The sequence below is a fragment of the Sebastes umbrosus genome, chromosome 22 (assembly GCF_015220745.1).
Source record: "Sebastes umbrosus isolate fSebUmb1 chromosome 22, fSebUmb1.pri, whole genome shotgun sequence".
NCBI lineage: Eukaryota > Metazoa > Chordata > Actinopteri > Perciformes > Sebastidae > Sebastes > Sebastes umbrosus.
Genome location: NC_051290.1, coordinates 19,325,087 through 19,340,956, shown reverse-complemented (window position 1 = coordinate 19,340,956; position 15,870 = coordinate 19,325,087). Strand labels below are relative to the sequence as shown.

The 15,870-nt window shown below is 38.3% G+C and overlaps 2 protein-coding genes across 2 annotated transcripts; both read right to left on the bottom strand.

Moving 5' to 3' along the window:
- Positions 1–2,509: 2,509 nt before the first annotated feature.
- Positions 2,510–4,783, bottom strand: ostc (oligosaccharyltransferase complex subunit). The gene is made up of 4 exons (XM_037757724.1): positions 4,561–4,783; positions 3,587–3,680; positions 3,263–3,460; positions 2,510–3,121 (listed from the first exon to the last, which is right to left on the bottom strand). The coding sequence occupies exons 1-4, from the start codon at positions 4,697–4,699 to the stop codon at positions 3,103–3,105; spliced, it is 450 nt and encodes a 149-aa protein (XP_037613652.1). The 5' UTR covers positions 4,700–4,783; the 3' UTR covers positions 2,510–3,102.
- Positions 4,784–6,506: 1,723 nt separating this feature from the next.
- rpl34 (ribosomal protein L34) lies at positions 6,507–10,298 on the bottom strand. Its single transcript, XM_037757725.1, has 5 exons — positions 10,212–10,298; positions 9,847–9,918; positions 9,607–9,706; positions 6,857–6,960; positions 6,507–6,637 (listed from the first exon to the last, which is right to left on the bottom strand). Exons 2-5 carry the CDS (start codon positions 9,909–9,911, stop codon positions 6,553–6,555), a joined length of 354 nt encoding a protein of 117 aa, XP_037613653.1. The 5' UTR covers positions 9,912–9,918; positions 10,212–10,298; the 3' UTR covers positions 6,507–6,552.
- Between the last annotated feature and the right edge of the window lie 5,572 nt (positions 10,299–15,870).

The window sequence follows — 15,870 nt, the reverse complement described above, 5'->3', positions numbered from 1 at the left end:
GGAGGGTTGCGACTCGAAAAGGTTGAGAATCACTATTCTAGGAGGGTCGGCTTGAATCAAGTGCATGTGGAATAAACATGAAAGTGAACACTAGCTGTACTGAGTAAAAGCCTATTTCTCATCCCACTCCGTCTCGAGCAAACGAACATAGACACTGTTTGACAAGTCTGCAATTATTTCCCAATGTTCCCATATTCCATCTTAACATAGACTGAAGGTTCCCAACAGTTTTGTTACTTGCATGTTAAAGAGTGCTCAGTCAAAGGTGCCCAGAGAAAAATAAATAATATAGTTCATCTATGGTGTTCATGAAAGACCAAAGATGTTCCCTAGACTTGGCTAAAGTCCCAGGAAGGAAGTGGCATCTAGTATACCAGCAGGCAGCTTGAAACAAAGCAATAAAGACCCCAAAACACCATTTTATTGTAGGTGGATGCTTTTATGTCTCATAGTTTGACTTTTTGTCATTTGAGGTTTGTACAAAATGAATTGACACTGGATAAGATGAAGGCAGAGAGGAGTGAGTGGCAGTATTGGATAGTTTCATAAGAGCATGATGTGTCTGAGGGTTGAAGGTACAGCAGCACTTTAGGATTGCTTTCGTGGAATACTTCCTCCGCTTTTATTACTTCTAATATGTAGTTCCATTTTAGTTTACTTCCTGATTGCATTAGGCAATGATTTACCATATTACATGATGTATGTGTGTAGCATCTGATGTACTAGTATTGTACTTGAGGAGCTACAGCTGTGAACTGCATTTCTCATGTTTAAATGCATGACAGGACAGGTGTGATCCATTTGACTTGATTATCAGCTCTAGTATTTCCCTTTGTCAAACATCTGATTTAATGAGGGTCTAGTGTGACAAAAAGTTTCATGTTATCATTAAATTATTGCATTGGACTTAAATAAGCAAAGATCTCTCATTTGATTATTTCTGGCCTTCTGAAATCGTAGCATTGTGTCATGAGTGGGATGATGTATATAAACTGCCTTGGATGATTTTAATCGTAGCCTAGAAACAGAGAACGCAAAAGAAATTGCGGAAACATGAATAATCGTGAGCAGTCACATCATATTAAGGTATTAATGTACTATTTCAACACACGTGATATTGTTTAATGTTTGTTTCCACACAGCTGGAAAACAAAGATTTATCACAGCTCACAGTGCAGAAAGTTATCCCCTCCCTCTCCGAGAATACAGGTTTAAGAGGTGCCACAATTATCAACAGATGGTGTTTTTAGCAGATTCGGCATCTTCCACTGTGTGTAATGGGGTGTACTACATGCACTGCTGAACCAAATAGCAACAACTACACACAACTGTGAGGTAGGTCTGATTTTCATCGGAGGTGAAAATTGCAGACTAGAAACAGTCCTTGGTAATTTATTTCTAATGTGAGATCTTAAAGTCTCTGGCATTCACTTAAAAAGCAATAAGCATAAGCACTAAATAACCCTTGCACTTGACTAATGACATATATCTCTATGAAATCGCAAGAGTGTCAAAAGGCTCAGAATTTGAGGCTCATTACTGTCTTGTTACTGGAGGTTACACCTCAGTACAATGTGGCAATGTTGAGGAAACACTCCTGTCTGGTAGCTCTATGACGCCACCTTCTGGAGGGCAAATTACAATGCTTGTGTGGAATTCACATCTCCTAAATACTGGATATGCAAACAGGCCATAAAAATGTGTATATGTTAGGTATGTCAATTGATTAAAATATTTCATCGCGATTCATCGCACATTTTTTATCTGTTCAAAATGTAAATTTGACAAGTATTTAATACTCTTATCAACATGGGAGTGGGCAAATATGCTGCTTTATGCAAATGTATGTATATATTTATTATTGGAAATCAATTAATAATACAAAACAATGACAAATATTGTCCAGAAGCCCTCACAGGTACTGCATTTAGCATAACAAATATGCTCAAATCATAACATGGCAAACTGCAGCCCAACAGGCAACAACAGCTGTCAGTGTGTCAGTGTGCTGACTTGACTATGACTTGCCCCAAACTGCATGTGATTATCATAAAGTGGGCATGTCTGTAAAGGGGAGACTCATTGGTACCCATAGAACCCATTTTCATTCACATATCTGGAGGTCAGAGGTCAAGGGACCCCTCTGAAAATGGCCATGACCGTTTTTAAGTTTGGAGTGTTATTTAGCCTCCTTTGTGACAAGCTAGTATGACATGGTTGGTAGTACCAATGGATTCCTTAGGTTTACTAGTTTCATATACCAGTATCTTCCCTCTAGCTTTAGAACTGAGCCCGCTACAATCTAAAAATTGCAAGTTGCGTTAATGCATTTAAGAAATCAGTGGCGTTATAACAAATTTGCATTAACACGTTATCGTGTTAACTTTAACAGCCCTCATATATATATTTATTTATTTTCTTCTTTGCCGATGTGGCTCTTGATATGTTGATGTAGAAAATGACTCTAAATATGTTTATGATAGACAACAGTATATACATGACGACTGCAAGCTCTGAAAAGAAGATTTATTTCACATTCTTGTACAAAAATGCAACTGTGACACGTTCAAGGCTTTTTTTCTTTACAAAAACATACAATTTAACAATTATTCAGACTCCCCTCTAAATGATTCCCACAGTGCTAATCCTGATTCCAAATCGGTGGCTCCATGCCAACAGTGTTCAGTGACTTACTTTCCTTTTTCTCCTCCAGTGGCTAAGATATTTCACCTGCTGCATGATGGCACTTCTAGCTTCTTTTAGTAACAAGTGAAATTGAATTTCTTAAGTTTGCTACAGATACACTATACTGAGAGGATATCATGACCGAATTGGTCACTATGATGTGCCTGGAACTGTGATGTATTTGATCCTCTGCTGCATCAGTTTGCTTGGAAATTTGGAGGGAAATAGAGGGAAGGAAGTCAGTGAGCACCAGTGTGAGACTGTAAATGCAGCCAGGTCTAATTTCTTTAGCAAGGTCAGTGCTTTCTGTCCTGAATGGTTGTTGATTATAACAAAGGTTGCGTATATCCATATTTTTAGTTGAACCCCGATGCATTTGATGTCCTCTGTACGTCCATCAAGAGTGCTCTTTTTGTCTTAGCCCATGAGGTATCCTCTGAAAAAACAAAATATGAATTTGTTAAAACACTTAAACAACAAATGTCCGGTGTTCAGAGAATTGCAGATCATTTGCCTTACAAGGACACAGATTGGTGTTTGAATCTTAATTTTTCATTGGAAACAAGATTAGACTTACGGCAGCTTCATGCGCATGAACACTCTGGCCATGAAGAAGCTGAGGAGAACGCTGACAAACCCGATGAAGAGCAGCAGGAAGCGGTTGAGTTTGGGAATGTTTGGTGCGTTGGAGCGGTCCAGGATTATGAAGCCCAGGCCTCCCATCGTAAAGAGGAAACTGGAAGCCAGTCCTTCCATAATGTACTGCCCATTTACTCTGAAAAACAAAATGTGCTTACATTAGCTATGCATTATTTACTGGGGCTTAAATATGACGTGGCCATCACCAACTTGCTCTTTGCTTTAGTTTGTTGAGATGCCCACAATGTTTTGACTGACGTACCTGTATGCCAAAAAGGCAACTGGCCGCTGGTGTCCATGCTCATCAGTCATTGAACCCACACTTGGTGGCTCTACAATAACATCGTAGATGATACCTATAATGTAGGAATAAAACAGACCATAAAACAACCATAAAAACAAACTTAGTCTAAGGAGCGTTAAAGGTCCCATATTGTGCTCATTTTCAGGTTCATACTTGTATTTTGTGTTTCTACTAGAACATGTTTACATGCTGTAATGTTCAAAAAAACATTTATTTTCCTCATACTGTCTGCCTGAATATACCTGTATTTACCCTCAGCCTGAAATGCTCCGTTTTAGTGCATTTCAACGGAATTGCGTTGCTAGGCAACGGTTTGGGTCCATGTTTACTTCCTGTCAGCTGATGTTATTCACATACACTGCAACAGGAAATAAACTGGGACACATTTAGAATGTTTGTTTAAAACCGTGTAATGATCTAAATATTGTATATTTGTGACATCACAAATGGATAGAAATCCAGACAGCTTGTTTCAAACGCACAATTTCTGAATACGGGCTGTGTGTGTGTATATATATATATATATATTTTTCCCTTTTTCTTTTTTTTCCTTTTCCTCATAAAAAAATAAAATGAAATATGGATAAAACAAAATGGAGAAAAATAAATTAAAGAAAGAAAAAAGAAAGAAAGAAAAATAGATAAACAAATAAAAAACAGAATTTATAGATTACAATTACAATTGAATGCCACATAGACCGAGATGCATTATGGTGCTAGCTTGACTGCAGTCAGCCTACTCTCTCGTTCATTAACGTTATGTTTAACTGCGTTAACGTTAACCAGATGTTTTACAAATGCAACCAAAGCCTACTATATATGTCATTATTTCACCGCACATGAATGAGCTTTAACTTTGTATCAATGCTGACACTATGTAGATGTAATGCTAACCAGCTAGCCGTCTTGTTTAGCTTAGCAGATCATTTTACCTCCTGTGATGAGAAAGTAGGACACGATCACGACCGCGTACACAGTCATGGCCGATGGCATGTGCAGCCACGACGGCTTCTTCAGCTTTATGTTGGGGCATTCCAGCAGAGCGAACGGTAAACTGTATATTGTCTCCATGGTTTATAAAGAAACTGTCTATAGCTTCTGATCAGCTGCTGCTGCTGCTGCTGCTGGCCGAGATCCGTCTGCGCATGCGCAGCGACTATGTTGACGTGTCCCGGAAGTACATCCTTCTGTATAGCCTTTTTTATTTTTTATTGAAGAAAATTAATTTACAAACATTAAGAGTTATCTAAACTCAATACTTCTAACATACAAAGCATAATTGGATAGGAAAGATAACTTAAATTATAAAAAATAATATAATAAAAATAAAAGAGGAGGTAGAAAATAATTAAAGGAACAAAAAAAGAAATGCAGAAATAAATAAATAATAATAATAAGACTGCACTCGTCCATAGTAGCTCTAGGGGTCATCATCATGTATGTTCAGTTCTTCATAAACTCTGAGGAGAGACGTTGCACGTTGTCCTTTCATTAGTCTTAAAGCACTGAGATGATTGTCCACAAGGTCCCTTTTGAAAACGGAAAATAGGGGTTTCATTCTCCTCCATTTGGATGACAAAATTTGCCAGCAGTATCAGATTGTTCAATATTAAGTCATTCTTAATGTCCTTCATGTTAATACCAAACACAATATTTTCTCTTGTGAGAGGAGCAAGTAGTTGGATTTTGGTTGACAGCCAGTCCTGCAAATCTTCCCAGAATGCCGCAGAATAAATACAGTGGAAAAACAGATGATCAGTAGTTTAAAGGAAGTACATATTTCTGTATATCCTTTTATCCTTTCCTACAAAGCGTTTATTATATCATGGATGTAACTTTATGGGTTTATATTCATAGATTGTTATTAGGCGAATGGTGTGATTTTTTGCCCCTTTGAAATTAAAATATGTCCCAATGTAAAACAGACAAAATTAACTTCTTTCCTGTATCTATTATTATTATCTGCAGTGGCGTTTCTATCCATCCGTAAATATATGCATTTCCTTGAGTTGAACACTAGGTGGCGTAATCCGTATAACATACAGATGTATGGACACTAAACCAAACTGTGGAAATAACAATTTAGTGCTTTGAAAATAAATACAATTGCTTTGATTTCTTCTGATTATGGTAGTCATCTCAATTTCTTGTAAGTGACCACAACATTGACTAGTTCCTAGTTAACCTGTTTAGTAAATTAAACTGACTTGGCCCAGTGTAGTACATGTAAATGTTTTTTTTTTAATACAGTAAATAATACATATTCATTTATCAGATTTAAAGAAGCTTGCGTCTGATTTTCAGCAGCTTAATCATGGCTACGCTCCATTGTGGGTAAAGTAAAATGCATCTTGATGACTGACCAGGATGATTAATTTATCGAAAGTCAAATCAGAGCTTTTTCAATCTTCCCAAAATCACAGCATACAAATATTTGGGTCATAGGATGGTGCATTAGGTAAACATTTTTGTTGAATCCTTTAAGGGCTACATCCAAACTTCACAAACTAAACTGTGCATTTAAGAAAGGGGGTTGTTTTTTAATGTAAGTCAGGCATCTTTGCCATTTGTTTTCTCTTGACATTAACACAATCAGTTGAAATATGTTGACATTATTTTAAAGGTTGTTACAGTCAAAAACAGTCCTCTGACTAACGTGATGCAAAATCGCTAACTGTAGACCATATTGTATTTGGCCAAATGTAAAACTTAATTTAAAAAAAATGTAGAATAATTCTTACAATGCTAACATTGTTCAACATATTTGCAATAAATCCTAATTTATCAGACAATGATTTCAAAGTTAACAAACCCAGTCACACAGATTTCCTCCCTTTTCAATTAAATACACCAAGACATTGCAAATCACAACAGAATATGGATTTGTTTGTCATTTTTTTATTGTGGCAATACAAATACACATTTTACTTAGATTTCTGGCTCTGTGCCTGTGCCTTGAGCACCTTGACGACGATCTTCTGCTCCTCAATCAGGAAAGCACGCTTGATCCTGAGAATAAAAGCAAAATAGACAATTTAGAATTAATGCTTTAGCCAATCAAAACTCAATACAAAATACTGAATACAGTATTCTCTTTTCCATGTTTTCATTTAACTGTTGCGAGTAGTAGTGGCGACAACTTATCACAGTCTTCATCAAAGCAAACACTAGCATCATTACAGTTTCTCCGCAAGAAAGTAATGAGATGAAGGGAAACGCTTCTTTTACCTGTCACGCACACACTTTGCGCACATGGAGCCTCCGTAGGCTCTGCTGACGTGCTTCTTGGTCTTGGAGAGCCTCATCAGAACCTGAGGTCTAACAGCCCGGATCTACAAGACAGAACAGAAACACAATGAGAACAAATTAACAACACCACACCACAAATGCAGTGGAACATGTAGACAGTCTGCATGCTTGAAGACAACCAAACGCCACACTACTCAATGACGAAGGAAAGGTTTTAGGCATCCTAAAAGACAGGGGATTTGAGCACTGTGTTCTGCAACCCGAAGCAAAAAATACTTTTCCCCCTCAAGTAGTGACAAGTACAAAATGTGCGCCAAGTTTTTAATACTACCATGGTCACAAATACCTGTATGTTTTCTTAGAATACCAGCGTACCACCCTTTTTACACCGCTATATTCCAGGTTCAGCACTACTGCTTGACTGTGATCAATAAAATATGCCCTTACTTTAGTGTGCTCTTTTGCTTTCAGGTGTAAACTACATTAATTCTTACATGATAATAGAAGGAAAGGCCTGTATAAAAGCACCAGAAGATGTATCCACATATTGAGGTAAGCGAACCAGTTCACAATTAGGCTAGCAATCCACTAACTTGTGCTAGCTTGTGAGTTCTCTTTTTCAAGGCAACTACTCGAGGCACCGATTTCATTAAGATTGCTTTGTTTTTAGGTTTACCAGTGTAACAGTTGTATTTAAAATAACTGGTTTAAGCAGGTTAGATAAAAATCCCTGATTACTGATAACAGAATTAAAAGTAACTGTTTTCATTACACAAGTCCTTTTTCGGCTTGGGTGCTGTTTAATATCAATATCCAAATTAATTCCTAAATTTTAGCTCACTAAGTGCATGTTCAATGAGTGCAAATGAACATTCCAGAAAATACCAGTCCAATCATTTCCAACAAGAGCATGTGAACTAGCATTGTAACTACCATCTATCATCAGTTCCAAATGGAAAAAGTACTGACAAATGCCTACAATGTTTGCAGAACATTAAGTAACATCAGTTAGTTGGCCTGCTTTCAGTCCACAGTAGCACAGCCCCCCCCCAACAAAGAAGGCGTCCTCATTCACTTTGCTGCTTTTTGACTTTAAGTTTGGGGGAAATGTTGCTGAATGTCTACAGACAGTTACATTACTCCTGACTTTAACTTTCAGGATGCAAAACAAGGCAAAAAAATACTTCTGTATCTGTGTCAACTTGTGTCAGTGATGCAGTTCAAGTTCAAACCTCAAAAGTGATTGCTTAAAGATTGTTTTCATGGACCCCACATGCACAATCTAACTACACTCTTATTGTTTGACATGCTTTTGAATATCAGTATTTCTGTTTTTGCACCATTATGCTTACAGGAGAGGGCCAGCATTTATACTAAACTGCAAGTCAAGGGAGCTTTGTTGTTACCTATTCAGTACCTAATCTAAATCACATCCAATGCACATTAACTTCTAAGATTTATTCAGGAAAGCAAGAGGAAAAAGAATTTCCACATTTGTCCAACAGATAGTTGTAGTGTTGTTGCATAGTAATGGTCTAGGAAGAACATCAACTATACTACCTCTGATTTTTTTTTTAAGTCGAAGGCAGTATTGAATGAGACCAGAGGCCTGTACTACGAAGCAGGATTTGGCGTTAGCGAGGTAACTTCAGGGTTTTCCGTTCTACGAAGCAGGATTTGGCGTTAGCGAGGTAACTTCAGGGTTTTCCATCCTACGAAGGTGGATAACTTCTTACCGGGGTACATCACCATGGTAACTGATGCTGAACACCTAACCTGCTCCGGAGCACGTAATGTTCCAAATAAGAGATCAACTCGTATAAAAGCATCTCCTACCGACCAATCAGAGCTCTGTGCGGTGATTGTATGATAATATTACACACATATGAAGTAGTTTAAGTCATAATCCAAACTAAGAACAACACAGTTTGAACTGACAAATGCAGGAAGGACAGCTGGATTTATGCTGAGGGTGTTTACCGCTTTGAATTATATTTTTATATTTATTTTTTTTGACTTGCTCGAGTCCGTTTCACACCGCCTGAGAGGGGGAACACAGCTGAAATAAGGTTTATATAGTCATAGACGCCACTTGATACTCACAGGGTACAAAGAAGTGTAATCCATTCATCTATTACACTCCTAAAAGCTATTTATATCTAGACGACACTTTTGAGTGTTCCGTTAAATTAATAACTTAATTTACGCATTCACACATCTGGAGTTTTTTCTTTTGCCAGCTGTCCTTCCTGCATTTGGCAGCTTCAACTGTGTTACTTTTAGCCTGGATTAAGTGTTTAACTTCGTATTTGTCTAATATAGTTTCTTCCTTTGTTAAATGTGACGCTCTGTCTGTCTGTGGACTTGTCCATGTCTGTGATTGGTCTATGGACTTGTCCATGTCTGTGAATGGTCAGATGCTGTAAACACCGTCCCGTTCATGTGAATGCGCTCACAGCCAGGCTGAGAAACCCTGGGTTGACTAACTGAGTTGATAACCAGCTTCGTAGTACAGTTTAGCGAGATCTCGTTTGTTAGGGTTAGTGAAGCCAGATAACGAGAAGATACCCTGGGTATGTTGAACTCGCGTCGTAGTACAGGCCTCAGGACGGTTGGGACACACAGATCTCAAATGCATGCACCTCTTTACTCAGACCAGTCACTGCACACATTCAGCTTACTGGGGGAAAGCAAAGAGCCGTCACTACAAATACAATAACTTGACTTACTCCACGCAGTCTTCCTGGGCAGATGCCACATGCTGACTTGGGAGCTTTGCCGACCTTCTTGGTGTACAGGTACACAATACGGTTACCGGGCGTCCGGGACCTAAAGAACAGAACAGCAGCGGGACAACGATAGAGAGATTACACAGCTGATCATACACTGAAGATGCAATGATGTTAGTCAGCTGTCCCAAACAGCAGTCGACATAACAGAGACACTGTAGCGTCAGAAAGCTCACTCACAGTCTGGTTTTGTTGGAGGCGGTGTTGTAGGACAACCTACGGCGGTAAGTCAGGCGCTGCACCATGTTGAAGCTGGAAAACAAACACAATACTCAGTTAATACTGGAACATGATGCTAACCATGGTAACCATGCTAGCCGTGCTAACCATGGTAACCGTGCTGCGGCCTTAGCGACAACAGGAACAACATCTCTATACTACCTCACAGAAAACACAATCTAACACAATAGTCACACTTTTGGAAACAAACACTTGTTCTTATTATCATCTCTACTTGAATTCAACCACATTTTATTTTAAAATGTAGGATTACAGCGGATTATAAAGTCATAATGTTACAGAGTAAAGCAGAGGAGCCGCCATACCTGCTATCGCCGGAACCGGAAGAGGAAGGAGTAAGGCGGGTGTCACATGTTTAAAGTTCCCCCCTGACTATTTCAAGAGTGATGCATGGGTTATTCTGCTCCCTGCTGGTGTTTCGGTTTTACTACACATACAGATGTATGAAACAAATTACAACATGTGTAATGATGTGCTTGTTAGATTGAATCTAATGTTAATGGAATTTTATTGGCACAAAAAGTACATTGAAGCAGTACAGCTATAAAGAAATCAGTGTTTTACATGTTTGAAACAGTGTTATCCTAGACCCGTATTTCCTAACCCCCACTGTTCCTCTTTGTAGTGATGGAGATAATGTGGTACACACGGAAAGTTTGGTAATGTACACATGGAATTACATTTAATAATCCCAAAGAAGGGAAAACAAAAATTAAATAAATAAATAAATAGATAGATAAAAGAAATAACAATAATAATAGTAAATAGATCGGAAAGGAGTATCTATTTTGAAATAACTTGGAATGGGCTGCAACAAATTAAACACCCCGTTTTTACGGTAGGCTATAAAAACTAACAAATATGGCATGAATGGTTATAAAAGAAATATTAAAAGATGAAATAAAACCTAAATATCATAGATAACAAATACCTAATCTACTATGAACGTGGTCTCTTAATAATATCTTAATAATTCAGGCAATGATACATCTAACTCAGGTTCTGGGATAAACAAGAAGAGAAGGGGTGACCAATTGACACAATTACACCATTCACTTTTGCAAACGGTTTCAATATATCCAAAAATTCTCAAAGAAACATTCTTGGCTGAGAGGCTGTGTGTAAAACCTCTTGATTTTAAACCTTTGGGCCCTTTTACAGTTTATTTTGACATGTCCTAACAGGAAAAGCACAGGTGTAACCAATAATGTTAACAATGGTGTTGTACTCACTTGCCTGCTGACTGGCACACCTGAACCCTAATTAATGTGGTTAGCTGCACCTGTGTTTTTCCTGCTTGACAAGTCGAAATGTTCACTATGAAAAAAAGCCTATCAAAAGTGTATTCCTCCAAATCCTCAATGGGTACTTTAACCGAGGAGCAATGTAAGTGACTGTAAACCAAAAGGGGTATTTGCAATGTCAATTCAATGCATGGATTGTACAGCAGATGGCAGCAGTGCTATGCTAGTTGAAGATATCTGACTGTTTATGGAGGCATTGGGAAGTCTGGATGCAAATGCCCATGCTAATTCTCTGTAATTGTAAACAATCCTGGAAACATTTTCGGTTTTGTTTCTTAATTTAACTTGTGAGGGGCCTTTCATCTGTCTGTAGGCACAAAGTTAGTTTCAGAAAAGTCCCTTTTAACATAAACGAATTATATTATTGAAATAGGAGCTCATAGAATTATGACTTTTCTAAAGAATCTTTGTTGAACTGTGTTTGACAAGGTCACTTCTATTAAGTGTCAATGTAAACAGCCCTGCAGCTGCCTTCAGTATTGATGAATTATATGTAAACACAATCAATGGTGGTCAGAAGTTACAGACTAATAGGAGATATTTTCCTTTTGGTTTAGACCAAGGCTATATTTTGTTTTTTACAAAATGCTTTATCAAAAGTCATCTTTTGAAGAGACTTTTAAGAGACTAAAAAGTGTCAAAATTGTTGCAATAATACTTATATTTTTTTAAAAGTGTCCACTCGATCCTGCTTTAATAATCTTCATAAAGTCCTTTTAATATATTTAACATTTCTTTGCAAAACAAGAAGTACATGCCCACTGTTAACTAATATCCAGGTAATAGAATCTGCAGCACACACCGTCGCTCTAAAAATGAGAGAAATAGCTCAAAATGGCTCCCTATCAAAGAGGTGCTGTGTCACAAACAGACATTTGCCAATCTCAGCCAACAGATGGTGAGCTTGGCATCCTTTTGAGACGAAGCATTTGGCAAAGGCAAAGTTCAGTGACAACACAGGGCTCTGTACGGCGCGCTGGCACGTTCTGCATCCGTTTTAAGTGCATGAAACTAACTGTCTGCTTTTATGCTTAACTTAGTCCGAACTCCATATGGGCTGGAACTGGTTTTTGACAGTGACAAGTTCATTATTGTGCGCTGTTGTTAGTAGACTAATCGGTACACCTGGGAATGTTGTTTTACAATTTAATGAATTATAATAATTTAATATGTACAGTAAATATGTTGTCTCCAGTCTCTTACGATTGGTGCGTTAACTTGGGGCAGTCGGGTACAATATTCAAACTTTTTGTTCTGTGGGAGACACCCTAGTCTAGACCAGTGTTTCCCAAAACCTTTTTCTGGGGACCCACTTTTTAAATATGACAAACCCTCACGAGCCAATTCACAATAGGCCTTATCTATAAATCATGAGAAGAGCAAATTCATGTGAACGTTCTTGACAATTTTTACTGCCATTTCCACATCATCTTATATTATCTTTAATAGATAAACCAGCCATTTCGAAGAGATTTAAGTTTGATAAATCACAACTTCATTTTATGCACGTGCTATAGAAAACATACACGTGCTAAACACTTTATAAATGAGACCAAATTAATACATTTAGGTGGAGTTAACAGGCTCTTTCCTTTCATCAGTAAAAAAAACAAAAAAAAAACAGAATGTACGCTAGCTTTTCATATTAGATTCAATGTTATAAGTAGGCTAATTAGAACAAGACTCAGTCAAAACCGAGTATGGCCGTACCATGTATGGTCAGTCTGTGAGTTAAATTGTTATACAAATAGTCAGTGGTCATGTCTATAATGTTAAATCCAACTGGTCGTTCAAGCGGTGACATACCCTATCATGAAATGCACCTGATTGGTCCCTGGTTTTTCTGCTTGTTGGTTCAAACAGAAAACAACATGGCAGCCTGGTAGTAAACTTTCTTAAACAATCCACCAAAATCTACTTCTGAAAACATTTTAAGCGAGAAATAGGCCATGCCACTGCTGAATGTCCTTTCATTTTAGAACTAGATCACCTAGTTTGACAGCTTGGTCCAAATTTCGTGAGGCGGACGTGTCGCGCTGGACGGGCTCAGTTGCATATTCGACTGTTCGCCATCTTTTTTATTTTGAAAGAGCAACGGCCGATGAGGAAACTCTCTCATGATACTCGACCGAACAATCGCGTAACTTCATCACTCAGGGGCTGGCCCTCTGCGGTCCAGCCAACAATACAAACATTCAGGCTCCCTTGTGGCTTAAAGGTGTGCTACAGATACAAATCTTGAATTAAAGACGATGGAAAAAATTCTACAAATTTATTTGGCGACCCTAATAAAACCTCCTGCGACCCACCTGTGGGTCCAGACCTAGTCTTTGGGAATCACTGCTCTCTAGAGTATACTGTATGTGAGAGAGGCGCATTTATTATCAGTTCCCATGTGTTGTTATAGCGTTTTGAGGTAAAGTCCCTAATGTTGAGTAACACACATGAGCAGGAAAATTTGATAATTTTTCCAAGATATTTTGTGTGAATGTGTGACAAGCATTAATATCAAACATCCCCATACGCTCATTGTTTTTTTGATAGGAAACGTTTTATTACTGCTAACCTCTAGAGGTCGAAGCTTGTTCTACATGTTCTGTTTAGGGATTGATTTGATTAAGTCCAGATGTGACGCGACCTGGGATTAACCCGTTCTCCAGGAGAATCTTTTACAAAGGGTGCCAAGGAGATTTGCGCTGACTCCAAGGGACACTTAGGCACACACACACACAAGTCCAAATAATTAGTAACATCTGCAGGCAGTCTCTCTTAATCTTGTCAGAAGTAATTATTCTAAGACATCTCAATGGAATATTTAATTTAGATCTTAATCCAGCAAAATATCAATAAATTCATGATGGTTAGATACTTTAAAAAGTTTATTTAGCCATCTGACTTTGCTCCTCACATTCGGAGGAGTCCCCTGACGCCTGTGACCCCTCCCTCTCAATCGGTTCTCAAATATGAACCATATCAACTTAAGTGCACTTGATTATGCAAGCCTCTCCGACCCCCCTCTCCACATCTCCTTGGGCCTTCTGTGTAATCTGCTGAGATTTAAACCTGCTGCTCCTGTTTAATAAATCCACTGCGATTAAAATAGGATTACAGCTCTGCTTTCGCCTTCCTAATGACATCAGAGCATGAAACATTTTTCGACTTTTTTTTATTTATTTTTTTCTCCCATTTATCTGGTTTTTGCCCAAGCTCACTACTTCGTCGTAACCAGACTGGCAGCGTTGCTTTTTCAACTCCCCCACCCCGAAAACGTCATCCCTGCAACCCAGCAGGTCAGCCCAGCTGTGTGGCTGTTGACACAAGGATTAACCTTATAATGCAGCACACATCCTGTATCAATGCTGTCCTCCTTCATATCAGACTTCTCAATGACAGATAACAACCAAAGAAAATGTGCTCCAGTCCAGTGTCAGGTCGTTGTTCGCTTGAACCTTCACATGGATTCGCCAAAACAAACTGATCATTGCTTTGTGGTCACACCTCATGGATGTAAAGCCATGAAATATTAAACGCCATATTCAGCTACTAAAGGTCATAGGACGACACTGCACATGCTGTCCCCCCCATGCTTTTAGTAATGTGAAATGAAGGATGGAGCGAGCAGATCAATACGACTCTTTTGTCCTGTTTGTCCTTCCGTATAGCATTGGCCTGCAATGGTTAAATGCTGTAAGGTCGCAAAAGGTAAAGATTGATTGGATTTTACCAGCTAAGCTCATGACCTCAGCAGAGAAATCTACTTAAGATAATGTATTCTACTTTAATACAAAATGTAGTTTAACAGTCTAATGTAAAATGTTGATGTGGAGTGTTTTATCCTGTAGTTTCTGTAGATTTTTCAGTGTGTACTGTTGACTAAAGGCATGCGAGCAATGACGATTTTAATCATTCCAAGTTTAGCGTCCAGGCTAATCTTGCATCCAGTACACTCAAACCTATCCTGGCTTAAATACACCAGTACCTTCTCTCTACAACTGATTAAAGTCGAGTCTTCCGTCCTGATTCTTTACCTGTAAGCAGTTGAAAGAAAAATATTAATTTTCTTCTGTTTAAATTTGGATTGGTAAATGGTAAATGGAGACCTGAAGTGCAGTTAATCCATAATTTATAGTTGCACATAGTGGTTTTTTTAGCCATGCTAGTGGTGTGGTTCAGTCAGTCCACCACTTTGGTTCAGACTGAAATATCTCATCAACTACTGGATGCATTGCCATTTAAATTGTGTAGCTACAGGCAGTCAAGGTCCTCGGAGGATAAATCCAAATTACTTTGGTGATACCCTATCGCGTTTTCTCTAGCGCCAACATGAGATTGACAATTTTTGATTGAAAGATTGGATAGATTGACATGAAATTTGGTACAAACGTTTATGTTCCCTTCAGGATGAATTGTAATAACTTTGGGGATCCCCTGACTCTTCATATTGCGCCACCATCAAGTCAAAATTTCATATCTCCACATTTCAGTTTGTCCAATTCTTATGGTTTATGACCAAATGCCGGCAAATCTAATGACACTCCCATCAGCCACGGCTACTTTGTGTTAAAGAATCAGTGTGTAACAAATAGGGGGATCTATTGGCAGAAATGGAATATAGTATCAAGTATGTTTTCTTTAGTGTATAATCAACTGATAATAAGAA

Bases quoted from the DNA above. Each gene is read 5' to 3' on its own strand.
- ostc (XM_037757724.1), bottom strand. From the start codon at position 4,699: ATGGAGACAATATACAGTTTACCGTTCGCTCTGCTGGAATGCCCCAAC. The intron at 3,681-4,560 runs GTAAAATGATCT...CCTACATTATAG, and splicing joins CTACTTTCTCATCACAGGAG to GTATCATCTACGATGTTATT. The intron at 3,461-3,586 runs GTACGTCAGTCA...TTTGTTTTTCAG, and splicing joins GTTGCCTTTTTGGCATACAG to AGTAAATGGGCAGTACATTA.
- rpl34 (XM_037757725.1), bottom strand. From the start codon at position 9,911: ATGGTGCAGCGCCTGACTTACCGCCGTAGGTTGTCCTACAACACCGCC. The intron at 6,961-9,606 runs GTAAGTCAAGTT...TCTGTCTTGTAG, and splicing joins GCCCAGGAAGACTGCGTGGA to ATCCGGGCTGTTAGACCTCA. The intron at 6,638-6,856 runs GTAAAAGAAGCG...TTTTATTCTCAG, and splicing joins GCAAAGTGTGTGCGTGACAG to GATCAAGCGTGCTTTCCTGA.